The sequence below is a fragment of the Spea bombifrons genome, chromosome 1 (genome assembly GCF_027358695.1).
Source record: "Spea bombifrons isolate aSpeBom1 chromosome 1, aSpeBom1.2.pri, whole genome shotgun sequence".
In the NCBI taxonomy this organism is placed as follows: Eukaryota; Metazoa; Chordata; class Amphibia; order Anura; family Pelobatidae; genus Spea; species Spea bombifrons.
The window spans coordinates 3,513,543-3,540,001 of record NC_071087.1 but is presented as its reverse complement, the minus strand read 5'-3'; the positions used below and the strand labels follow the sequence as shown (position 1 = coordinate 3,540,001).

At 45.2% G+C, this 26,459-nt stretch overlaps 1 protein-coding gene across 1 annotated transcript; it reads right to left on the bottom strand.

Moving 5' to 3' along the window:
* Positions 1-9,377: 9,377 nt before the first annotated feature.
* On the bottom strand, positions 9,378-17,317 carry LOC128468223 (vomeronasal type-2 receptor 26-like). The gene is made up of 4 exons (XM_053449917.1): positions 17,252-17,317; positions 16,505-16,735; positions 12,941-13,085; positions 9,378-10,442 (listed from the first exon to the last, which is right to left on the bottom strand). The coding sequence occupies exons 1-4, from the start codon at positions 17,315-17,317 to the stop codon at positions 9,493-9,495; spliced, it is 1,392 nt and encodes a 463-aa protein (XP_053305892.1). The 3' UTR covers positions 9,378-9,492.
* Between the last annotated feature and the right edge of the window lie 9,142 nt (positions 17,318-26,459).

Genomic DNA, 26,459 nt, shown 5'->3' with positions numbered 1-26,459 from the left:
CAGATGTGGGAGGCAGCGTGGAGTGGCAGATGTGGGAGGCAGCGTGGAGTGGCATATGTGGGAGGCAGCGTGGAGTGGCAGATGTGGGAGGCAGCGTGGTGTGGTATATGTGGGAGGCAGCGTGGAGTGGCATATGTGGGGGGGCAGCATGGCATGTCTGGGAGGCAGCGTAGCAAGCCTGGGCTCAAATGTGCATATATTGGGGGGCTGGTTGGGAAATAAAGACAAGAAATGTATTATCAAAGTTTTTTTATTCTGCTGTTTGTATTTAACATCATTTGTTTAGTAAATTATACTAAATAAATGAAAAATTTACATTCATTTTTTTTATCCGATTAATCGATTAATCGAAAAAATAATCGGCCAACTAATCGATTATTAAAATAATCGTTAGTTGCAGCCCTACCTTAAACTAATACTTTGTGGAAGCACCTTTTTGATTTTATTACAGCAATCAGTATTCTTTTTGGGTAGGAGTCTATTAGCGTGGCACAACTTGACACGACAATATTTGCCCACTCGCCTTGCTTTTGTGGATTTGGATGTTTGTTTTGTCGTGCTGAAAGGTGAACTTCATCTTCAGCTTCCTAACGGACGCCTGAAGGTTTTGTGGCAAAATTGCCTGGTATTTGGAACTATTCATAATTCCCTCCACCCTAAGGCCCCGGTTCCAGCTGAAAAAAAAGCCCCAAAGCATGATGCTGCCCCCACCATGCTTCACTGTGGGTATGGTGTTCTTTGGGTGATGTGCAGTGTTGTTTTTGCGCCAGACATATCTTTTGTAATTATGGCCAAAAAGTTCAAAATTGGTTTCATCAGACCATAACACATTTTCCCGCATGCTTTTGGGGGACTTGATGTTTGTTTTTGCAAACTTCAGCCGGGCTTGGATGTTTTTCTTTGTAAGAAAAGGCTTCCGTCTTGCCACCCTACCCCATAGCCCATTCATATAAAGAATACGGGAGATTCTTGTCACATGTCGCACACAGCCAGTGCTTCCCAGAAATTCCTGCAGTTCCTTTAATGTTGCAGTAGGCCTCTTGTAAGCCTCCCTGACCAGTTTTCTTCTCGTCTTTTCATCAATTTTGGAGGGACGTCCAGTTCTTGGTAATGTCTTTGTTGTGCCATATTTTCTCCACTTGATGATAACTGTCTTCACTGTGTTCCATGGTATATCTAATGCTTTGGAAATTCTTTTGTACCCTTCTCCTGACCGATATCTTTCAACAATGAGATCCCTCTGATGCTTTGGAAGCTCTCTGAAGGACCATGGCTTTTGCTCTAAGATGCAACTAAGCAAATGTCAGGTAAATCCGACTGGAACAGCTGAACTTTATTAATCAGAGTCACTTTAAATGATGGCCGGTGTGTAATGACTTCTATTTAACATGATTTAAATGTGATTGGTTAATTCTGAACACAGCCCCAGTTATACGAGAGTCGCACATTTATGCAACCAGGTTATTGTGAGAGTTTTTTTTCACTCAAAGATTTTAGTTTGTTTTGCAATTGTTCACGTGTGATGCTGCCTTTTGGCTTTCTATAAAATCAGATACCGTATTGGCTCGATTATACACTGCACCCTAGTATAGGCTGCACCCTAAAAGTTAGGTGCTTTTTCAAAGAAAAAATGTAATTTAAAGTGTAATAGAGATGCTGCCACTCTGTGTGTCCCCCCGAGACATGCTGCCACTCTGTGTGTCTCCCCGAGACATGCTGCCACTCTGTGTGTCCCCCCGAGACATGCTGCCACTCTATGTGTCCCCTCAAGACATGCTGCCACTCTGTGTGTCTCCCCGAGACATGCTGCCACTCTGTGTGTCCCCCCGGGACATGCTGCCACTCTGTGTGTCTCCCCGAGACATGCTGCCACTCTGTGTGTCTCCCCGAGACATGCTGCCACTCTGTGTGTCCCCCCGAGACATGCTGCCACTCTATGTGTCCCCTCGAGACATGCTGCCACTCTGTGTCCCCCCGAGATATACTGCCACTCTGTGTCCCCCCAACCCGAGATATGCTGCCACTCTGTATGTCCCCCGAGATGTGCCCCCCCTAGACTTACCAGTGCAGACTCCCGGAGTCCTGGGTGTCTTGCGGGGCCAGCAGGGGACATCTATTCTACGCAGAACGCGTATACCACTTCCGGTGCCGGCACTTCCGCTGTGGGAAGTGCTGGCAAGGAAGATTGTTAAAGCGCATCGCGTAGACGTTCACCGGCGAGCGTAAACAACCTCTGCAGCCGGCACGTCTGCATGATGTGCTTTAACAATCTCCCTTGCCGCGACTACCCCCGTGAAAAGTGCCAGCAGGGGAGGCTGTCTAAGCGTATCAGAGATTCTTGTCACATGTCGCACACAGCCAATACTTGCCAGAAATTCCTGCAGTTCCTTTAATGTTGCAGTAGGCCTCTTGTAAGCCTCCCTGACCAGTTTTCTTCTCGTCTTTTCATCAATTTTGGAGGGACGTCCAGTTCTTGGTAATGTCTCTGTTCTGCCATATTTTCTCCACTTGATGATAACTGTCTTCACTGTGTTCCATGGTATATCTAATGCTTTGGAAATTCTTTTGTACCCTTCTCCTGACCGATATCTTTCAACAATGAGATCCCTCTGATGCTTTGGAAGCTCTCTGAAGGACCATGGCTTTTGCTCTAAGATGCAACTAAGCAAATGTCAGGTAAATCCGACTAGAACAGCTGAACTTTATTAATCAGAGTCACTTTAAATGATGGCCGGTGTGTAATGACTTCTATTTAACATGATTTAAATGTGATTGGTTAATTCTGAACACAGCCCCAGTTATACGAGAGTCGCACATTTATGCAACCAGGTTATTGTGAGAGTTTTTTTTCACTCAAAGATTTTAGTTTGTTTTGCAATTGTTCACGTGTGATGCTGCCTTTTGGCTTTCTATAAAATCAGATACCGTATTGGCTCGATTATACACTGCACCCTAGTATAGGCTGCACCCTAAAAGTTAGGTGCTTTTTCAAAGAAAAAATGTAATTTAAAGTGTAATAGAGATGCTGCCACTCTGTGTGTCCCCCCGAGACATGCTGCCACTCTGTGTGTCTCCCCGAGACATGCTGCCACTCTGTGTGTCTCCCCGAGACATGCTGCCACTCTGTGTGTCCCCCCGAGACATGCTGCCACTCTATGTGTCCCCTCAAGACATGCTGCCACTCTGTGTGTCTCCCCGAGACATGCTGCCACTCTGTGTGTCCCCCCGGGACATGCTGCCACTCTGTGTGTCTCCCCGAGACATGCTGCCACTCTGTGTCCCCCCCCAAGACATGCTGCCACTCTGTGTGTCCCCCCGAGACATGCTGCCACTCTATGTGTCCCCTCGAGACATGCTGCCACTCTGTGTCCCCCCGAGATATACTGCCACTCTGTGTCCCCCCAACCCGAGATATGCTGCCACTCTGTATGTCCCCCGAGATGTGCCCCCCCTAGACTTACCAGTGCAGACTCCCGGAGTCCTGGGTGTCTTGCGGGGCCAGCAGGGGACATCTATTCTACGCAGAACGCGTATACCACTTCCGGTGCCGGCACTTCCGCTGTGGGAAGTGCTGGCAAGGAAGATTGTTAAAGCGCATCGCGTAGACGTTCACCGGCGAGCGTAAACAACCTCTGCAGCCGGCACGTCTGCATGATGTGCTTTAACAATCTCCCTTGCCGCGACTACCCCCGTGAAAAGTGCCAGCAGGGGAGGCTGTCTAAGCGTATCAGAGATTCTTGTCACATGTCGCACACAGCCAATACTTGCCAGAAATTCCTGCAGTTCCTTTAATGTTGCAGTAGGCCTCTTGTAAGCCTCCCTGACCAGTTTTCTTCTCGTCTTTTCATCAATTTTGGAGGGACGTCCAGTTCTTGGTAATGTCTCTGTTCTGCCATATTTTCTCCACTTGATGATAACTGTCTTCACTGTGTTCCATGGTATATCTAATGCTTTGGAAATTCTTTTGTACCCTTCTCCTGACCGATATCTTTCAACAATGAGATCCCTCTGATGCTTTGGAAGCTCTCTGAAGGACCATGGCTTTTGCTCTAAGATGCAACTAAGCAAATGTCAGGTAAATCCAACTAGAACAGCTGAACTTTATTAATCAGAGTCACTTTAAATGATGGCCGGTGTGTAATGACTTCTATTTAACATGATTTAAATGTGATTGGTTAATTCTGAACACAGCCCCAGTTATACGAGAGTCGCACATTTATGCAACCAGGTTATTGTGAGAGTTTTTTTTCACTCAAAGATTTTAGTTTGTTTTGCAATTGTTCACGTGTGATGCTGCCTTTTGGCTTTCTATAAAATCAGATACCGTATTGGCTCGATTATACACTGCACCCTAGTATAGGCTGCACCCTAAAAGTTAGGTGCTTTTTCAAAGAAAAAATGTAATTTAAAGTGTAATAGAGATGCTGCCACTCTGTGTGTCCCCCCGAGACATGCTGCCACTCTGTGTGTCTCCCCGAGACATGCTGCCACTCTGTGTGTCTCCCCGAGACATGCTGCCACTCTGTGTGTCCCCCCGAGACATGCTGCCACTCTATGTGTCCCCTCAAGACATGCTGCCACTCTGTGTGTCTCCCCGAGACATGCTGCCACTCTGTGTGTCCCCCCGGGACATGCTGCCACTCTGTGTGTCTCCCCGAGACATGCTGCCACTCTGTGTCCCCCCCCAAGACATGCTGCCACTCTGTGTGTCCCCCCGAGACATGCTGCCACTCTATGTGTCCCCTCGAGACATGCTGCCACTCTGTGTCCCCCCGAGATATACTGCCACTCTGTGTCCCCCCAACCCGAGATATGCTGCCACTCTGTATGTCCCCCGAGATGTGCCCCCCCTAGACTTACCAGTGCAGACTCCCGGAGTCCTGGGTGTCTTGCGGGGCCAGCAGGGGACATCTATTCTACGCAGAACGCGTATACCACTTCCGGTGCCGGCACTTCCGCTGTGGGAAGTGCTGGCAAGGAAGATTGTTAAAGCGCATCGCGTAGACGTTCACCGGCGAGCGTAAACAACCTCTGCAGCCGGCACGTCTGCATGATGTGCTTTAACAATCTCCCTTGCCGCGACTACCCCCGTGAAAAGTGCCAGCAGGGGAGGCTGTCTAAGCGTATCAGAGATTCTTGTCACATGTCGCACACAGCCAATACTTGCCAGAAATTCCTGCAGTTCCTTTAATGTTGCAGTAGGCCTCTTGTAAGCCTCCCTGACCAGTTTTCTTCTCGTCTTTTCATCAATTTTGGAGGGACGTCCAGTTCTTGGTAATGTCTCTGTTCTGCCATATTTTCTCCACTTGATGATAACTGTCTTCACTGTGTTCCATGGTATATCTAATGCTTTGGAAATTCTTTTGTACCCTTCTCCTGACCGATATCTTTCAACAATGAGATCCCTCTGATGCTTTGGAAGCTCTCTGAAGGACCATGGCTTTTGCTCTAAGATGCAACTAAGCAAATGTCAGGTAAATCCGACTAGAACAGCTGAACTTTATTAATCAGAGTCACTTTAAATGATGGCCGGTGTGTAATGACTTCTATTTAACATGATTTAAATGTGATTGGTTAATTCTGAACACAGCCCCAGTTATACGAGAGTCGCACATTTATGCAACCAGGTTATTGTGAGAGTTTTTTTTCACTCAAAGATTTTAGTTTGTTTTGCAATTGTTCACGTGTGATGCTGCCTTTTGGCTTTCTATAAAATCAGATACCGTATTGGCTCGATTATACACTGCACCCTAGTATAGGCTGCACCCTAAAAGTTAGGTGCTTTTTCAAAGAAAAAATGTAATTTAAAGTGTAATAGAGATGCTGCCACTCTGTGTGTCCCCCCGAGACATGCTGCCACTCTGTGTGTCCCCCCGAGACTCTGTGTGTCTCCCCGAGACATGCTGCCACTCTGTGTGTCCCCCCGAGACATGCTGCCACTCTATGTGTCCCCTCAAGACATGCTGCCACTCTGTGTGTCTCCCCGAGACATGCTGCCACTCTGTGTGTCCCCCCGGGACATGCTGCCACTCTGTGTGTCTCCCCGAGACATGCTGCCACTCTGTGTCCCCCCCCAAGACATGCTGCCACTCTGTGTGTCCCCCCGAGACATGCTGCCACTCTATGTGTCCCCTCGAGACATGCTGCCACTCTGTGTCCCCCCGAGATATACTGCCACTCTGTGTCCCCCCAACCCGAGATATGCTGCCACTCTGTATGTCCCCCGAGATGTGCCCCCCCTAGACTTACCAGTGCAGACTCCCGGAGTCCTGGGTGTCTTGCGGGGCCAGCAGGGGACATCTATTCTACGCAGAACGCGTATACCACTTCCGGTGCCGGCACTTCCGCTGTGGGAAGTGCTGGCAAGGAAGATTGTTAAAGCGCATCGCGTAGACGTTCACCGGCGAGCGTAAACAACCTCTGCAGCCGGCACGTCTGCATGATGTGCTTTAACAATCTCCCTTGCCGCGACTACCCCCGTGAAAAGTGCCAGCAGGGGAGGCTGTCTAAGCGTATCAGAGAATAGGATGCAGGTCCCCTGCACCACTGCTGGGGATCTGTATCCTAACCCTGCTGCCTGCCCGGCGCCCGGAACTGCATGTCCCGGGTGTCGGGCGATACGAATGGCGCATTCCTGAGCTAAACCCCGAATATAGGCCGCACCTGGAGGTGTGCCGATTCTCCTTGCAGCATTTATCACAGACTCTATGCGCTGTCTCTTTGCTTCCTGCAATTGCCCTCTGGGCCATAAATCATGCAGGACGCCACACTAACATGTCCTATATAGCTCGGAGTTACTTGTTACTGGTGTTCAGGCATTCAGATGCTATCTCATTGCTACGATGTATCCCTACCTCTAAGCTTTTCTTACTCCCTAAGACTCTTTTGGGGAAGCTGTAGTGTCTTCCCTTGTAGAGGGGAGTCAGTAGGACTGCTGCAGCGTCACAGTCCTCGCTCGAGTACCCTGTGGCTGCTGGAGGGAAGGCTCCTGATGTCTGCTCAGAAGGAAGCTTCTGACGGGTATGAGAGAGAGGGTCTAGTAAGCGGCCATTGCACTTATACGCCACCTCTGCAACAGGCACATGAGGTTACCTGCATTTCAATGAGAAGGGTCCACTATCTGTTGTGACCACTTGGTGATTCACTAAACGCATGTTTTAAGATTACTTAATGTTAGTGTTTTTTTTGAGCGATCAAATCTCTTGTAGTAATCTTGTGGGTTGAATTTTCCTCAGTATAGTCTGTTAATAAATGCTTATAATTCCAGTCCCTTTTAAAGCACAGAATATCCCAAAAATGGTTCTCAAGCCAAAGGAGCTCGAAGGTTTTTTCCCCTTCACAATGTCTTTCTGCAGACGATCTCTCAGGAGGAAGGTGCTGCTCCTCAGAACTTCTCTGCCACTTGCTAGATGTGGGGCTCCTCTTTCTATCATCATGTTTCTCTGCTCTCCACAGCCTCCACAGGGATTAACCCCTCCCACCCAGCAGGCTCCAGTCTTCTCATTTGTTACAGAAACCTCCAGACACCAGGAAAAGTGCCAATAGGAAGTTTACAGTCATTAGGGGCTAGAAAATGGTGACCAAGTTCTGCCAGCTGGTTGCTAAGCAACAACTGCATCTTATGCACATGTATATGAAGATGGAAGAAAGCATGATAACCAAGAATGGGTGTCTACATAATCCGGTATATCTCCTTCTACTTTGGATGAGGGAACATTCTGGCTAAATTGCTGTTCTGTTAAGATATAGTCTGCACAAAGGTCTGACAATCAGTGTTTAGCAGAAACTGAAAATCCAAACAAAAAGATGAATGTGGAGAAAGGATCTACCCTGACGGGCCATAACCTTTTATGACTTTTGTTCCAAAGAAAGGAAGAAATCTCTCAGATGTCTTTATAACACATTACTAGGGAACTTTTGTGAAAAAGTTTAAAGGAAAAAGGAACCAAAATGTTGAGAATACCCCCCAAGTACTTGATTTAGAATTGGTTTTGATATTATTGGGAATATTAGTATGATGTTAATTCACCAGTTACTGTTCTATGTTTCATTGTGGAATGTGAGCCTCTATTATGGATTAACTGTGTAGTAAAGATATTTCACCCACATTATAATAAGGTTAAAGGCCCCATTTACCATAAAATACCATCTATACTGGGTGTCATTGGAAGATTATTTTCGTACTTTTGAGAGATTCATATTTTGTGGTCATTCTACATTTTGATTCATAAAAGCTGATGGATTACTAAATGCCAATGAGCTCTATGGGCCAAATTGCAATTTATGTCTTTGTAATGGAAGGGAATGGGCCCCCTTCCATGAAACAATGGGGAAGGAGATATGACTGTTGGCCTATGAAGGAATGCATTGTGTCCCTCTCATTCATTGGTTTACAACTTTGTATCAAGTATAAACAGAGGCGGCACTTTCTTACTTCCTCTTCCACCAGGATCAGGCTGAGAGGAGATCTGGACTGAGTCAGGATGATCATATGGGAACTTTTTGGAAATCTGTGTCAGTGCGGGGTATGCTACTTTCTTGAATAAAGTGTGTAGAATAGAGTGGTATATGGTGTCATGGGATTGGCGTCCTATTGCTAAATTAATTGTTATGTAAGGTGCTTGCTGCGGTGAGGGAGCGTGGCCAGCCTCAGGTGTTCTAGGCTGGTGTCACTGTTTGTAGTCACCTTGCCAGCGCCGGAGAGATCAAGTGTGAGCTGATGTGCAACACTGGTTTGAAGCTCTTTCTGAATATGATGGGGGTAACTTGGTCGTCAGCTGGCAGTGGTTTATTTGTCAGTTTCTCTGGTGATTAACATGGATTCATATTCTGTTTAGTCACAGCTGTGGTTTGTGGTCACCTTGTCAGCACCTAAGGGGACTATATGGTATATCCGCAACTGCGAAAATTGGGAGACACCAAGCCAGTATGGTCTGAGGTGCAATACTGGTTTGAAGATTTTGGTGTATTCGTTGGGTGTAACTGCCTGATCAAATCCGTCATCAGCTGGCGGGTGGTTAATGTCCTTAAGTTGGCAGTGAATATTTATTGAATGAAGCTGTGGCCAAGCCCTTGCCCACATATTTGTGTCTGGTGTCCTATTGTGGAAGATTCTACTGATATCTGTATGGATACTATAGGACTAAGCAGTCATGAATAACCTCTGCTGTAGTTGTTACTCATGACTTAATCTGAAAAACAGGCCTCCATAATGAGTAAAACCTCTGACTCCAAACATCAACCCCTTTCACACATAGAGGAACATTATGACAATTTTCCAGGTTTCTATACATTTAATTTTTATTAGACAATTTGATTACATATTCCATATATTCAGGGTGTGATATGATATTTCTGAATAAGATATTTAAAAATGCCCCAAACCACCAGCACTGGAAGGGATGTGTGCAGTTGACCCGGGTATTCCCCTTATCCTATTATTTCACAAGACTTTCCAGTATGAGACTACAGAATAGTGTACTTTGCATCAAATCAGCGCTTACTTCCCTTTACAAGAAAAATATGACTTACTGGCTGCTTATTCCTTTTCTGTATTAGATGTGTTTTAGTGTTCATTTCTGGCTTTATCAACACAATATAGCACTTGGGGAAAAATATACAGCCCAGAATCCCAGCGCTCGAAGCCAAAATGGCAAAAATCTCTACGGCTACCATGTTCTTCCCTTTGGTGCTCAGATAGGCCGGGATCATCGCAATCCAAACGCTGCAGAACACCAGCATGCTGAAGGTGATGTGTTTGGCCTCATTAAAACTATCCGGTAATGACCTGGCTAAAAAAGCCATAATAAAACTAACAGCTGCCAGAAGCCCCATATAACCCAGGACACTGTAGAAGAAAATAACAGAGCCCTCATTACACTGAACGATGATTTTCCCTGGTGATGTATGCATGTCCAGCTCCTGAAAGGGGGGAGAAATTGACAACCACACAACATTAATCAAAATCTGGATAGAGGAGCATGCCAGAACAACAGAATTTGACACTTTGACCTTCATCCATTTTCTCCAGGAGCTGCCAGGTTTGGTAGCGTTGAAAGCTATGAAAACCATGATGGTCTTGGCCAACAAAGAAGACACAGCGACTGAGAAGATGACCCCAAAAGCAGTTTGTCGCAGCCTGCAGGTTATATCCACAGGGCGACCGAGGAACAGAAACACACAGAGGAAGCTCAGCATGAGGGACACCAGGAGGAGGAAGCTGAGGTTCCGGTTATTGGCTCTGACAATAGGGGTGTCCCGAAAAGCGATAAAGATTCCCAGTGAAAAACTTGTTATCACTGAAAATAATGCAGAAAAAAGGGAAAAGATTGGAGCCATTATATCATCTTCATACGACAAGAAGTCATATTTCTTTGGAATACACTTCATTCTTTTCTGGTCTGGCCATTTGTTATCAGGACACTTCTGGCAGTTATTGCTGTCTGTAGAACATGAGAGGACATTAGGGCAGAACCTTGCAGGAAGGTATGAATGACGGAAGAATCCACACACAAGTTCTTTTGTGTTTTTTTCTACAGGTAGAAGAGTAAAATCTTTGAACACCCTTAAATACTCACAAGCCGGGCATTCAGCATATTTTGCATATTCACCAAACACTTTTCTGTCTCTCCTAGCCTGCTGTGATGTGAGAGGTAACTATACCTACCCGTGCAGAGGCGTCCTCCAGCACATGCGCGAAAGCCGGTTCTCTTAAAGGGACCGCGTCCCGGAAATTGGGCAGGTATCAGGGGGCTTCCGCGACTACTTAAACAACTGGCACCTTTCCTAAGGTGCTCAGTTGTTATTTAGAGTTCCTGATAGCAACTCAGCGGCTTGCTCCCTGCCTCCCTTAAAATTCCAGTTAACCCTTTCCTGCCTGTTCCTGATCCGCCCTGCACCTTGACCCTTATTCTCCGTCCCTGTTCCCTTTGTTCTCTGCTTTGACTCCGGCTACGTCTTACCCCTGGCATTCTGCTCTGCTGCTCCGTATTAACCTTCAGTCTTCTGTGGGGTTCATGTTATCCGTCTACCTACCCAGAGTCTACGTTAACTCCTTGTCTGCTGTTCCTGAGTCCGTCTACCAACACAGAGTCTACGTTAACTCTTTGTCTGCTGTTTCTGAGTCCCTCTACCAACCCAGGTCTAACCCCCGGTCTGCTGTTGAAGTCTACATCTCCCTTTCCCTGCTCAACTCACTACTATCACTCTGCCAACAACCTGCTTTCTAGTGGGAAGTGCATGGTCCGGCCTCCCTGCACAAGGTTCCTTCTCTCCTGGGCCAGGTAGGCTTTACAGGTAGATTTATGTTATTGGGTTAAGAAAGGGCAACTCTGGGATGTATAAACCCCCAAACTGCCGATGAATTGCTGACTTACAGGTTTTCATATGGCCTAATGATGTTCATTGTCCCTAACTTTGTGTTCCAGTTTTGCATCCTAGCCGGGGCTCTATTGAAAAGGCTGGAAGGGTGGTCTCCCTGGAGCCATAATGCACCACCATAGCTTAATTTCTTCCAGGTCTCAGCGGAGACCTGGCCTGACCGCCATACAATGACAACATTTTTCATCAAAGCAAAGCCTCGACTGACCCCCAGAAGTCGGGATGCTATCCACATAACAGAACAGGCCAGAGCAATCCTCAGGCACCTTCTGATGAATGACACTGGTTAGGATCGCAGGCAGCCAATTAGTAAAAATCTGAAGAATGAGGAGATAACGTCTCATCCTACTTTTTACTACCCCCCCCCTTAGTAGGCTTGTCAAACGTCTCTGTGGGGAGGAAGGATAAAGTGCCTTCTTTTGTGTATTGGTCAGCGAGATGGGCTTGTTTTTTTCTGCCAATAAGGTGGTGAAACGGGGGCTCGGTTTGCAAGGTATGAGGTGGGATAGAGTGGCATGGAAGCTGTCTTGTCATGTCCAGGTGCACATGGTGCCCCAGATCCTATTGCTGCACATCGGGGGTAATGACTTGTGCATGTTCCCATCCAGATTCTTATAGCTAATATGAAGGCTGACTTCCAGCAATTTTGGCTTGTGGATTCTGTTTGCATGGCTTGGTTTGTACTGTTATTGTTAAGCCTAGTGAGTTGGAAGGGGATCCTGCGGGTCTGTTTATATAAGACAGGGTTCATCTTTTGAATGTGAGGCTGTAAATTTGGTTGCTCAATGTTCAGTCTGGCTTGGAGAGGTGGTGGGCCAGTGGTGGGCAAAGGAGGTTGCATTCTCTGGCTATGGGGACCCATATTGGTGGATTTAATTGTGGAGTGCAGGACACTCCTGGGGCTGGTGCCCTCGTAATTCTGTTTTTTTGGATTTGGGCTGCCATGCATGGGGCGCTGGTTGGGGATATTATTGGTACGCCTATGCCAGCCGGTGGTGGTGTTGCAGTTAATTGGTTATTTTATGCTTATGTTATTTTTTTGTTAAATGCAATGGGATGGCTCAGCTGCTAATAAATAAACCTAATATTTTATTGAGGTGTCTTAAAAATAGAATGAATGCAGAGAAAATTATAATATATAATATGTCCTCAGAAAGTGTCTGTTGTAATGTAGAGAATAGTGCAGCCACTGGCGTAACGCAGCGGTTGCATAAAGGGGACTCGGTTTGGCCTCTGCAACCCCATGTTCCCGTCTCCTCTTACTGATTGAAAGTCCTTCAGAAAGGACCCTTCGGACCTGGACCAGTGCAGAAGGGCCCTTTGTAAACTATTTTGAACCAGCCCAGGCAGACAAGAGCGTTTCGGGTTACGTTACATCACGTGACCCCATGTTGAGACCGAGTCTGCAAGCGCAGAGCCCTCTTCCTAGTGGTCAAACCTAGCATCAGCATCTCCAAATCTCACTATGCATGACACCCTCCTAGTTTTCAGACGTAATTTGGGTTTGTCTCCTGGCTTCTAGAATCACTTTGCAGGAAACCCCCTTCTTACACAGTCCTACCTATCTCATTGGACACTTCCCCCTCTGAACATGGGACACAGCGGTAGCAGCAAGTGAGATACCCTCTACCAGGGGCTTTTCTGGATCCTGGAAGACAATAGTCATTACATCGAGCCTTTGGAACCTGGGAAAGAAATAATAATAGCAAAAAGTAGTAACAATAATGTGTTCATAAAACTCACCCCCTCCTTGCTCTTGTCCCCAGTTAACTTAACTATGAATGGTCTTATATAGAGAGCTCAAAGGGGAGATCAAGCACTTGTCATATTTAATCCCTTCCATGCAGACGGTTTTGAGTACCAGTAGGTTGGTTTAATCAAGATACATACAAATTATACTTCATTTTTGTTGCAAAAGACAAAATAGGGCTTTCATTTGAAACACACAAAAATATTAATGTGCTAGTATGAAAAAAACTATACCAAAATAAAAATGTTTGCAATTTTACTTTCCTTTTTAATATCAATATAAATGAAAATCATTAATATTAATAATATACACAGTAGGTGCCTCTGAAGTGTTTCTAAGTGGCAAGCAGGAGTTATCACCTGGAGTTAGAAACTGGAGGTAGGGACTGCAAACACTAACAGGTAACCCACACTAATCACACTGATACAACATGTTCACACTGTCTATATTCCTCCTTCTCTTCACCTCTCTGCCAAAACTAATCACCATATCCTATTGCACCGAGCCCCATAATGATCCCCACACCATCCTTATCTCACCCTCCCTCCTCCCATCACCTATGCTTGCTTCGCATGATCTCCTATGTTTCCTTAGAAACCTTTCCCCTTTTACTCCTACCGCTACCAAAACCAGTCCTACTCCTACATTCTCTCACTGTCACTCCCACATATGGTGGCCTCCACTTTAGCCACACTTCTAGGCCAGAAGAGACTCGTGGAGGCGGTGTTGGAATCCTGTTCTCCCTCTCCTGGTTCTATCAACACCTGCTCCCCCTCTCTGTCATTCTCCTCCTTCGAAGTTCACTCCATACGCCTGTTTTCCCCTCTCTCTCAGAGTGGCAGTCATATATCACCCTCCTGGACCTACCTGACAGTTCTTGGATAACTTTGCTGCCTGGTTGTCCCACTTTCTTTCTCCAAACATCCCAACCATAAACCTTGGTGACGGATACTGTATTGACCTGGTATTTTCTAATCTTTGCTCAATATCGGAGTTCACCTGTCGATCACCATCTCCTCACCTACAATCTCACACTAACACCTAAACCTCTTTCCCCTCCTCCACACCTCCGCACCGGAATCTCCGCAATGTTGATCGTCTCATTTTCTAATCTAATTCTACTTGGCATTTCCCAGACTTCTACTATAACCTGCCCTGACCTTGCCACAGCACACTATATCAACACTCTATCAACTGCACTTGACTCACTTGCTCCCCCTCAACTTAGCAAAGCTCCATGTCGTCAACTTCAGCCCTGGCACTCAAAGCAGATGCGCTATTTACAAAAGTGCTCCCGCACTGCTGAGCGTGTCTGAAGGAAATCTCGCTCCGAAGCTGACTACAACCACTATAGGTTCATCCTCCAGACTCACACATCTGCCCTTCAGCTAGCTAAACAAACATACTTTTCTTCCCTCATTTCATCTCTTTCCTCCAACCTCAAATGACTTTTCTCCACCTTCCACTCTCTTCTCACCCCACCCACACCACCTCCCTCATCTGCCTTTAGTGGGCAAGATCCTGTAAACTATTTCCAAAAAACCATAATCCATGCGCAACAACATTCCAGTGCATCTATTCCCCGTTCCTCCTCGATCCTTCCGTGATCAACCCCTCACTTGGAAAACTTATCCAAATCTTTGGCTTCAAAAAACCCCTCTATGCAGGGGACACACAAATCTATCTCTCCACCCCAATCTCTCTGCATCTGTGCTCTCTCAGATCAGCAGCTGCCTATCTGGCATCTCTTCCTGGATGGCCTCTCCCACCACCTCAAGTTAAACATGTCTAAGACTTCTAAACCCTCCCTCTAACTCTATTCCCCTTTCTGACCTTTCTATCGCTATCAACGGTACCACTATCTCTCATTCACAAGTCCGCTGCCATGGAGTGACCCTAGTCTCTAACCTATCTTTTATCCCTCACATCAAATCACTCTCTAAATCCTGCCACAACCAACATTTCCAAAATCCGCCCATTCCAGCCCCGCAAAACTACTAATCCACTCCCTAGTAATCTCCCGTCTAGACTATTGCAACAACCTACTTACCGACCTCCCTCTCTCCCGGCTATCCCCCCCTCCAGTCTGTCCTCAAAAGCAAATATACACCAGCCCGCCCTCTAAGAGCCAACAATGACCTGCTCCTTGCATCTTCACGTATCACCTCCTCCCATGCTCGCCTACAGGACTTCTCTTGCGCGGCACCAACCCTCTGGAACGCTCTTCCCCGTGCTGTCTGACTCTCACCAACTCTACAAACGTTCCCTAAAAACCTTTCTCTTCATTTTCTCTGTATTGCTTATTTTTTTACTTATTTTATTTTTATTGCTTTTTTCTTTAAATTGCAAGACATCCTGTCTCTCACTCTCTTCTGTCCAATTTCCCATTGGGAGGCATTCTGTATGTAACGGCATAAAGGATATCGGCGTCCAAGCTGTCAATGGACATTCAGATCTTCTGTGAAGGAGCAGGGAGATATCCCAGCTGAAGCAACAGGACTTGCCGATAAGCACAGCTTTGAATGACCTACCATTACATCCATATGGTCACGAAGGGGCTAATCTCCACAGTTTATATCGTTCTAATGCTGGTCTCAACACACTTCTAGATCCAAATTACTCAATTATGCTAGGTTCAAATCTAAATTGTATGTTTACACCACTGAGCTCACTACTTTATTTGGTTTGTTTGTAAAGTATGTTTGAGGGTAAGATTAATTTTGATATGGTTCTGTAGTCAGTCCATCTCCTTTCTGATTTAAGACAGCAGCTTTGAATATCTGGAGATGCCTGGGGAGTCCTTCTTTATAACCCCAGCTGTTTTTAATGCCACTTGGACTATGGAGTTGCCTCAATGTCTGGGGTTTCCCTCCCTGTATCATGTGCTGCTGCTTGTAGTATATAGAGCTCTAAATGTCTGTCAACAAATACACCTAAAATTCTTTCTCCGTTTTCTGCTCTCCAGTTGTACAAGTCCTTGTCACTAATGCTGTATTACCTTGCTTGGAACTGCCATTTGTAGATGATATAAAGAGATGCAGTCAGTAGTCCCCAGCTTCCAGGACATCCCCAAATGGATCTGATGTGCTTGATCTCTCAGTAGCTGTTATGATGCTTGGGACAGTTGGTAGCTATGCATGTTTTACGTCAAATATTTAACACTAACATATTTAACACATTTATGTTACAACATAACACTATCCTGGGCAACAGAATTCTGCAACTAGTTATGTATGCCAGTAATACCTGGGTTAATATGGTGACATACCCATGTCACGTGACACTGACCGGAACATGCATGCATGTTGTCACCCTACTCTTCAATGACCAATTATATGACAAAACCTGTGGGAAACAATATGAAGTGTAACTTACTTTGCCATTTTTCCAAATGATTTGTCTTTCAAAGATATGGAAGTGCCAGATGTCAGAAGGAGCTTTATACACCTTCCCAATAATACGTTTCTCTAATTCAACATTTCTTAGTTTTGTTACTAATTTCCAGTTGGTCAGACTGTAGACGCTGGGGATCTCTCCTCTCTCATTGAAGAACTTTTCCGTCCCAAACTGGTCTGTGTAATGCACTTTACGTACATAGCTGTAGAGCTTAAAAAAGTTAAGCAAAAAAAATAAATAAGTAAGTATTGAGAATTTTGGCAGACCAAAGAAATCTTTAAGACACAAAGAAACAAATTGTGATCCCAATTAAGAAGATGTGAACCCAATTAAACTAAAAACATTCTTCTGCCAGTAATTGGGAAGAACTTGGCTCCCCCTCATATTGAAAGCTGGTCTTAATTTCTCTTAATGAAATAATTTTTAGTTCACAGTCTTTTGTTGGATCCATGCAAGAGACTATACAGTGCTCTGTTCTTCTGTGTATACTTTGGCAGGACACAGACCTGGATAAATATACCTCCCGAGTGCCCATGCCTAGCTTGGCCAAAAGCCTCTTTGGACCTAGGCCTACAAGTCTGCCCTTCCTCAGCTGATGTCCCTATTTTTCTAGGGGCTCCGTATGCTTGGGTTCTATTTTGCCTAGCAAGGGCCTTTTGGGTTCAGTATTTCAGACGTTTTCTTTCTCTTTTAAAAAATCACTTCAAGAATAGGTTCAATATTCACCTTGGTTTTGTAGTCAATTTTTTCTTGATTTAAATCCATAGCAGTCATGTTCAGGGACAGAAGCATATTCCGTAAAGCATGTGCCAGGGCATAGACCGCCGTGTACACAAGATAAGTGTTGCCTCCCCCCGAGTAATTCCCAGTATGTATAAAGCGCTCTTCCCCCGTGCACTTTACCGGAGTTAATTTATACAAATGTATTAAAAATATATACTTTCTTATGTTTCTTGTAAAACATTTGAAATATTTCAGCCATATGTCTTCAAGAAATGGGTCATTTGGGCTGTTCGATGGATGGACGTTGTCAATAAACATTTCCAGGTCTTGCATGTAAACTCGTTGAGGTGTGAAGCTTATACTTCCATTTAATGTTCTCATGGCGCTTAAACTATAATGAAATACAGATGTCCATGAATCTGGAAGGATAAATGTAATATTTTGGAAGATTGATATGGAACTTTCTAAAGTTTTCATACAGCCCAAAGAGCATGTGCCACAAGCGATTACAACTTGGCTCCTTGCTTTCTTGATAATAGCAAAATCCTTTAGATCATTTGCAAAGAAATCTGACATTGTAATGATAAACTCAATGCAGATCCCACTCCTGGTGATCACGCGACTCAACTCACTGAGCTCCCTCTCTCCACGTTCATCACCTGAGATGATTATTCCAACCCAATTCCAATCAAAATATTTCAAGAAGATTAAAATGCCTTCGTAACGAGTCTGCTCATCTTGAAGAGTTCGGAAGAAGTAAGGATAAGATACTCTGTCACTGAGCTGTGGATCAGATGTCCTGTAGCTTATCTAGGCAGATAAAGAGAAGCGTTTTAACATTTTTACTAACAAACCATAGAAAATTTTCCTGTCTCCGACATCAGTCCAACACTGGTTTTGGAAAGTTCCGAGAGAGGAATCCTACATGCAGAAAGGTGTGGGTGGCCACGGGACTTTCATCAACAGAGGGAAAAGGCCAATGGAATAAAAAGGTCACCGTCCAAGGTCGATGCAGGCAGCAAAAAAGACAAAGTCCGATAAACAATCCAAAGTCAATCCAGGCAGCAATCAGAGAGAGTAGTCCATAAATTAGCAGGAGTCAGGAAACGACAATATCAGCAAGTAACAACACAGAGTATAGTTATGTATTGTGTATCACTCAACGGCTAAGAATAAACTGAGCAGAGGATTTAAATATGGTGCCAAACAGCTGAGCTGAGGATTGGCCAATCAAAACAAGATTGAGTGAAGCCTGCACCTAGAATGTGATGTCACCTGGAGTTTGTGAGTATTCATTACAGCGCGTATTCGCTCCCAGCAGACCTGCAGCACAGGGGATAGGACCGGAGCCCCTCCAGGATCCCCGCAGCAAACCCCCAGCGGAGAGAACCGACAGCACAGCAGGAGAGGATGGCATGGAGTGCGACACCTGACGGGAAGCAGCACCATACGATTCCACGGGAAGCACCACCAGGGGCCTCCCCACCCAATGGGACTGAGCGAGAGATGGACCGGCGGCAGATGTCTCAGGGGGACTCGCCAGTAAGAGGTGACTTTTTTTCTGTCTGCACTGGTCAGAAAGTTTTTATAAAAATTGTTACATAAGCTAGAACCTACTTTCTTCAAGCATAAGGGGTAAAGATTTGTTCATATAAATAACAATTTATTGGCCGCAGTAACTTACTTTATTGGCCGCACCCCCCCCCACACACTTTAAGTCTTTAAAATGGGGGTGTGGCCTATAATCGGGGGTTTAGGGTAGGGATGCGCAATTTGTAACGTCTGATGTCCGGGACATGCAGTTCCGGACCCCGGGCAGGTGTTTTTTCTTTTCTTTTTTAATTAGTCCTGCTGTGGGCAGGCAGCGGGGTTGGGATCCAGAAAATCCCGCTGCTGCCGGCACTTCCGTTGGGACTTCTTAAGCACCTGCGTAACATGACCTTCCGGCACATCCTCATAGAGGCCTTGGAGTTAAGTGGTGTGAAGCAGCAGAGGTTGTTTACACGCATCCCTTAGACGTCCACTGGCTGCCTTCACCAGACACCAGGAACTCTGGGGGCAAGTCTGGGGATGAATTGGTAAGTCTAGGGTGGCAGAGTGTCATATCTGAGGAGCAGAGTGGCGTATCTAGGGGCAGAGTAGCATACATTGAAGGAAAAAAACTTTTGATCCCCTGATGGCTTTGTACATTTGCCCACTGACATGATCAGTCTATAAGTTTAATGGTAGGTTTATTTCAAGAGTGAGAGACAACAAAAGTTGTAAATTGATTTGCATTTTACTTCGTGTAATAATTATTTGATCCCCTTTCAATCAGTAAAATGTGAACTGGGTGAAAATGTTGTGGTCAAATGAGACCAAAATCGAGTTATTTGGCAACTCAACTGGCCGTGTTTGGAGGGCAATGATGCCTATGACCCCAAGAACACCATCCCCACCGTCAAACATGGACGTGGAAACATTATGCTTTGGGGTTGTTAAGCTAAGGGGAAAGGACTACTTCACTGCATCAAAATGACAATGGATGGAGCCATGTACCATCAAATCTTGGATGAGAATCTTCTTCCTTCAGCCAGGGCATAAAAAATGGGTTGTGGATGGGTATTCCAGCATGACAATGACCCAAAACACATGGTCAAGGCAACAAAGGAGTGGCTCCAGAAGAAGCACATTAAGGTCCTGGAGTGGCCTAGCCAGCCTCCAGACCTTGATCCCTAGTAAATCTGTGGAGGGGGCTGAAGGTTCAAGTTGCCAAACGTCAGCCTCGAAACCTTAATGACTTGGAGAGGATCTGCAAAGAGGAGTGAGACAAAATGGCGCCTGAGATGTATGCAAACCTGGCGACCAACTACAAGAAACGCCTGTTGATTGCCAACAAGGGTTTTGCCACCAACTACTAAGTCATGTTTTGCAAATGGGTTCAAATACTTATCCACTGAGTTACATTCAAATCAATTTATAACATTTGAAATAGTTATAAATTGGGGGGGGGGGTACAATTTTCCACAATTCCCTTGGGTAGCTTCTTTAAAGTCTCAGCACCAGATGTTACTGACATTTAGTATTATGCTGTTGGGGGGCAAACATATCACTGATGAACTCCTTGGGAGGCCAACCTGGCCTGGTTGTGACATGTTACATGTTAAAAAGAGGTGGAGTAGAAAATAGGTGTGGTTAGAGAGAGTAATGTTTGTTAATGGGAGGCACTAGAAATAACGTCACACCAACCTGGTGGCGCCAAAACATTTTTTGCACCCATCAGTGACCGTAGGCTTGGCCCTAACTCCCTTTATTTGAGACCTGGAGGACGTCATTGATGTCACTCATAATATATTGGGGTGTCTTTCCCTGCTCAGACACCATGTTTGGGAGGCTGTGGGATAGCTGACACCTACATTTACCAACCTAAAAATCCAATTTTTTACAAATCACCTTCTCAAAAATGTATCATGTCTAGGCTGTGATTGAATATCACTGGATGGTTTTACTCAACTTTTGAATCTTGGAAATGGTTGCTTGTAGCAAATTTTGTGCGTTTCAGTCAAGCTCGACAAAAAAATTAAAAACAAATTACCATGAGGGAGTGACAAGATACTTCCCCTATTTGAGGTAACTTTTTATTTAGTCTGGGAAAACAAACGCTGTCTCGCTAGTTCATAATACGAAGATAACGTATTCCATTTAGCTAATGGCTGCCACCTACCTGAGTGTATCCATACACACTGAGAACCTGTGCCATCGGTAGGCTCGTGATGAATTGTTGATCTCCAATAAATCCAGCAATTCTACCCTGTTCCTGACAGGAATAATTGGGAATTCCATTCTCTCTTCCACACAATATTTGGAAAACACCTTTTATAGCTTTTTGTGAATTTCCACAAGAATCGTACACATGGTAACCCAGGGTGATGTTGGGTAAAATGTTTTGGTTTCGGTTAATCTCATCAATTGCAAATATAAAAGCCAGAAGCTTTCTGTATTGTGCGGTATCAATACTGTGGAGTTATGGCATTTGGAAAATATTAGTTTGTTTAAGTTGATAATGTCCTCTGCTTCTCACCTTCCCCTCCACTCTTCGCCTTCCCCTTTTCTTCACCTGATCTCCTCCGGCCTCACGTTATGCGTGAGGACATAGAAACTGGGCAGAGCTTGACCCTGATTTTCTTTTCTTTTTTTTTCATCCCTTCTGTGTCTCACACACACACACACACACACACACACACACACACACACACACACACACACACACACACACACACACACGGTACAGTATGTGAGGCTAGAATGGAGGAAACAAGGTAGAAGGGAAAAGACAAAGAAAGAAAGGAAGTCAGAGTGGAATAGAGAAAAAGGGGAAGAAATAAAAATGAGATATAAAAAATGACAGAGAGGAAGGAGGAAGAAAGAATTAATAAAAAATGGATAAAGAGAGGCAACAAGAAAATAAAGGATTTTATGTACGGTATATTCCACCACTTCAGAACCATTATGCACCTTAGTTTTGAGGAGAGTAAAAAAAAAGAAATAGAGGAATGATATAAAAAAAGAGAAAAAGAAAGAGAATAGGAAAAAACAAGGAGATATAAAAAAGAAAGAGGTGGAGTAGAAAGAAAAGGAATAAAAGAGAGGAAAGGATACAAGAGAAGAAAGAAAAAGAAAGAACAAATAAACTATTTAATGGAAAAAAAGGAACAAATTGGAAGAAAGGAAAAAGGGTGGAAAAGAGGTGACAATGAACAAAAGAAAAAAGAATGAAAAAGAAACAAACAAAAAGAAAAGAAAAGGATGGAGAGGAAGGAATAATAGATAAAGAGTGAATGGGAACAAAGAAAAAATAAAGGGAGAGAGTTAGAGAAGGGAAATAGGGAAAAAGAAGGAAGAAAGGGAAAGGAGAGAGTAGGAAAAAAGAAAAAATGAAAGGGAAAAAGAAAGCGGAAGGGCTAGAAAAAATAAATAAATACAGAGAGGTACCTTTTTAAAGAATATAAAAGAAAAATAAAGTGGAAGGGATAAAAGTGGAAGAAAAGGAAAGTGAGAGGGAGGGAAGAAAAAGGGAGACAGAAAAAGAAAGAGGGTAAAAAGACAGAAATAGGGGGTACAGGAAAGAAGACAAAAATGAATGGAGAAACGGAAAACATAGAAGAATGAAAATAGGGAGAAAAACATGGGCATGTAGATAAAAAATATCACTATTAGGTACCCTTTAAAATGTTACTTTACACTTACTGTGTACACAACATTAGTTCAGGTGCAGGTGTCCCATCACGATTAACGAATTCCTTTAAATCATTATTGACCGTAAAAAGTCCTCCAATAATGATGTCTCCTTCCTGAGAATATTTATATTCAAACATGATTCTTTTCACACGCAGATGGCACCCAGGAGCTGCTTTCTGAATCTCAGATAATCCGACTGCCGTTCTAATGAAGAACACACAGGAAATCATTGCAAAGCCATTAGAGATAGCTGGTGAAAGATGCTCGTCCATCGGAACGTCTCCTGTCCTCCTCAGTGCAGGTGATCAGCAGCAGCTCTGCAGGATCAGGTATTTATCTGTGTTCAGCTGACTCTACGTTAAACCAGGCAGCTGAGACTCATATAAATACTCAATGTTCTATATTCATACATTGGGATTTATTCTCTATGTGACTAAAAGTCTCAAGGCAAAAAGACATCATTCACAAAGGACCAAGCTCACAAAAAACCAAATTGCAGTTTTGTTTAATTTTAACACCAATAACTTTTCACACGCTCAACATCTTTACTGAACCAGCCATAGATATAGAGAATATATACTGATATGGGGACATAAAGAAGAATTAAGGGATATACACAAGTGTTACCCAAATTATGATGTAGAGCCATAGGTGGCCAGCTGGTGGTATGGCGGAGTGTGTTTTGTGTACTTCCTTTATTATTCACGTGGTCATGTTGTCATACTTAGCCCAACCATTAATACCTTCTGCTCCTAGTGTTGCTTGTCTGGGACTCATTACTTACTATCAATTTCCTGTGTTTTGTCCACATCTCTTCTACATCCCCTTCTGCCCTTATACCCAACTACCTCTAAGATTTAATTTCTTCCCAGCTGTTTATGTGTCTGTCTTTTATTCATTAAGTCAGAAAAGTCATTATTTTCAGTAGATCAATATGACTTCTTGGCCTTATAAACTTAAACATGCACTATATGTAAAAAATTAGACTTGTGCATTCAGACGAATACAAGTTTTAATGAAATTTGCCAAGTTCATCAATACTTATGAATGTCTGAAAACGAGGAGAAACCGCAATGAATCTGGCGGGGTCCGCAGCCAAGACCCTGACAAAGCTACTCACCAGAATACCCTGAGGCATAGCTTGAGGTCCTCTCTCACCCGCTGAAAAAGAACGTCACAGAGCTTTGAACCTCTGCATGTATTGTGGCAGACCAGGCCACATGTGCAAGGACTGTAGAACCCGTACCCTGTCACGGAAGCATTTGGGCCATGGGCTCATGAGTGCCAGCCTACAGACTATGGGTCCCAGTATGGAGTGCAACCTTTCTCCAAGTACAAGAGACTCTAAAGACAAGCTCGGACATAGATTTGGGGTTACTGCATTTTGGGAGGGAGTTTATGTGTGGTGTTACGCTCCATCAGGTCAGGATGCAAAGGACAGAGACCTCTATGGCCAGAATGTGCACCTGGATCTGAGAACCAGCAGGTTTCAGCCAGAAGCCAGGGAGCCACCCGTGTTTACCATCCTCCCCACAGACCACAATAGCGACCCCCTACTGGGCTGAGTGCAAAGGATGACCCCCTAGGTAGGCTGAGTGCAAAGGATGATCCCCCTAGGTAGGCTGAGTGCAAAGGATGACCCCCTAGGTAGGCTGAGTGCAAAGGATGAGCTGATGGAGAACTTTATATGGCTTGTTGTGTCTATTGTATGTACCGTAAATTATCCCATGTACTGTTTAAATACCCCTGTGTTTCCAAATAAACTGAGTCTTGTTTTCACCTCGACATGAGGGTGATGCTTAGGGTGGGCTGCTATGATCATTTATTGTCCTTTTCAGGATAATAGCAGAACTGTGTAGCTAAGCTTCGGCTAGCCACAGTGCCATCGCAGCTCCGGTGCAGTGCACTGGCAGGAGGAAGCAACGTTTGGCGGGAGTACCCAGTCGGGATACATATCCATTATACCAAGGGTAAGAAGTAGAGCTGAAACAACGAATCGATAAAATCGATAATAATCGATAACGGAAATCATCGATAACGATTTCCGTTATCGATTAATCGAGTGATCAATTCGTTGTTGGAGCACTCGGCTCCTTTTACTTACCTCCGCGAGCGTTCCCCGCTTCTGCTACACGCTCTGCAGTCTCCGCCTTCTAGCTACGTGACGGATGTGACGCGTTCCGGAGGTAAGTATTCTTCATGTCTATGTGCACGGATCGCACAGAGCCACTCGCACAGAGCGAACCGCTCTGTGCGAATGGAGCCACTCGCACAGAGCGGTTCGCTCTGTGCGAGTGGCTCCACTCGCACAGAGCGGTTCGCTCTGTGCGAGTGGCTCCATTCGCACAGAGCGGTTCGCTCTGTGCGAGTGGCTCCATTCGCACAGAGCGGTTCGCTCTGTGCGAGTGGCTCCATTCGCACAGAGCGGTTCGCTCTGTGCGAGTGGCTCCATTCGCACAGAGCGGTTCGCTCTGTGCGAGTGGCTCCATTCGCACAGAGCGGTTCGCTCTGTGCGAGTGGCTCCATTCGCACAGAGCGGTTCGCTCTGTGCGAGTGGCTCCATTCGCACAGAGCGGTTCGCTCTGTGCGAGTGGCTCCATTCACACAGAGCGGTTCGCTCTGTGCGAGTGGCTCCATTCGCACAGAGCGGTTCGCTCTGTGCGAGTGGCTCCATTCGCACAGAGCGGTTCGTGAGTGTGGGTGCAGGGCAGAGTGGGGGTGGGGGTGCAGGGCAGAGTGGGGGTGGGGGGTGCAGGGCAGGAGACTGGGTGCAGGGCAGAGTGGGGGTGGGGATGCAGGGTGTGAGTGTGGGTGCAGAGCAGAGTGGGAGACTGGGTGCAGGGCAGAGTGGGGGTGGGGATGCAGGGCAGGGTGTGAGTGTGGGTGCAGGGCAGAGTGGGTGCAGGGCAGAGTGTGAGTGTGGGGGCAGGGCAGAATGTGGGGGCAGGGCTGGGTGCAGGGCAGAGTTAGAGACTGGGTGCAGGGGCACAGTGCAAAGTGCTGGGTGCAAAGTGCCAGTGCTGGGTGCAAAGTGCCAGGGCTGGGTGCAAAGTGCTGGGTGCAAAGTGCCAGGGCTGGGTGCAAAGTGCAAAGTGCTGGTGCAAAGTGCTGAATGCTGGGTGCAAAGTGCTGGATGCAAAGTGCCAGGGCTGGGGCAAAGTGCTGGGTGCAAAGTGCTGGGTGCAAAGTGCCAGGGCTGGGTGCAAAGTGCTGGGTGCAAAGTGCTGGGTGCAAAGTGCTGGGTGCAAAGTGCAAAGTGCTGGGGCAAAGTTTCTTGAACAGTAATAGTCCACCTCTTTTCAGAATGTTTGGGGTTATTTTGTTTCATAAATATTGTGTTTGGGTTCTTGTACTTTGAAAATATTGTTTTTTATTACATCATAACAAAATAAGAATGTTAATGTAAATTTTAAGTTGTTTTTTAACATCCAGTTCATTAAATTCTTTTAAATAAACGAAAAATTTGCATATTGTTTTTTTTTATCCGATTAATCGAAAAAATAATCGGCCGATTAATCGATTATTAAAATAATCGTTAGTTGCAGCCCTAGTAAGAAGCCTTTCGTATTACTTCATACCAACTCTGGAAGACAACCCAACCTATCACCTCATCTGTCTATTTCTCCATCATTCTGTATAAGTGGAATTAGGGGCCATGGTGGACTCAGGAGCCAGTGGGAACTTCATGTTCGCTGAGAAAATGCAATCCCTAACCATCGCTACCTGTTCCAAGAAGAGTCTGATAGCTATCCAGCTTGTGGGCGGAAGTTCTATCAAGATGGCGCCATAGTCAGAGAGGCTTCTCTACTGACTGTCAAGCTAGGGAATGGCCAGATCGAGACCATCCAGTTTGACATGGTACCTTCACCGGTGTCCCCTATTATTTTAGGCCTGCCATGGCTCAGGAGACATAACCCCTCCATCAATTGGGAGACTTGTGTGCTTCAGTTTACTTCCACCCATTGTTTTAAACGGTGCCTGAAGACCGTATCTG

Excerpts from the sequence above, each read along its gene's own strand:
- LOC128468223 (XM_053449917.1), bottom strand. The coding sequence starts at position 17,317 with ATGCTTCTGTCCCTGAACATGACTGCTATGGATTTAAATCAAGAAAAA. Across the intron at positions 16,736-17,251 it reads AAATTGACTACAAAACCAAG|CTCTACAGCTATGTACGTAA; the intron begins GTGAATATTGAA and ends AACTTTTTTAAG. Across the intron at positions 10,443-12,940 it reads GGAAGTGTCCAATGAGATAG|ACAGCAATAACTGCCAGAAG; the intron begins GTAGGACTGTGT and ends CATGTTCTACAG.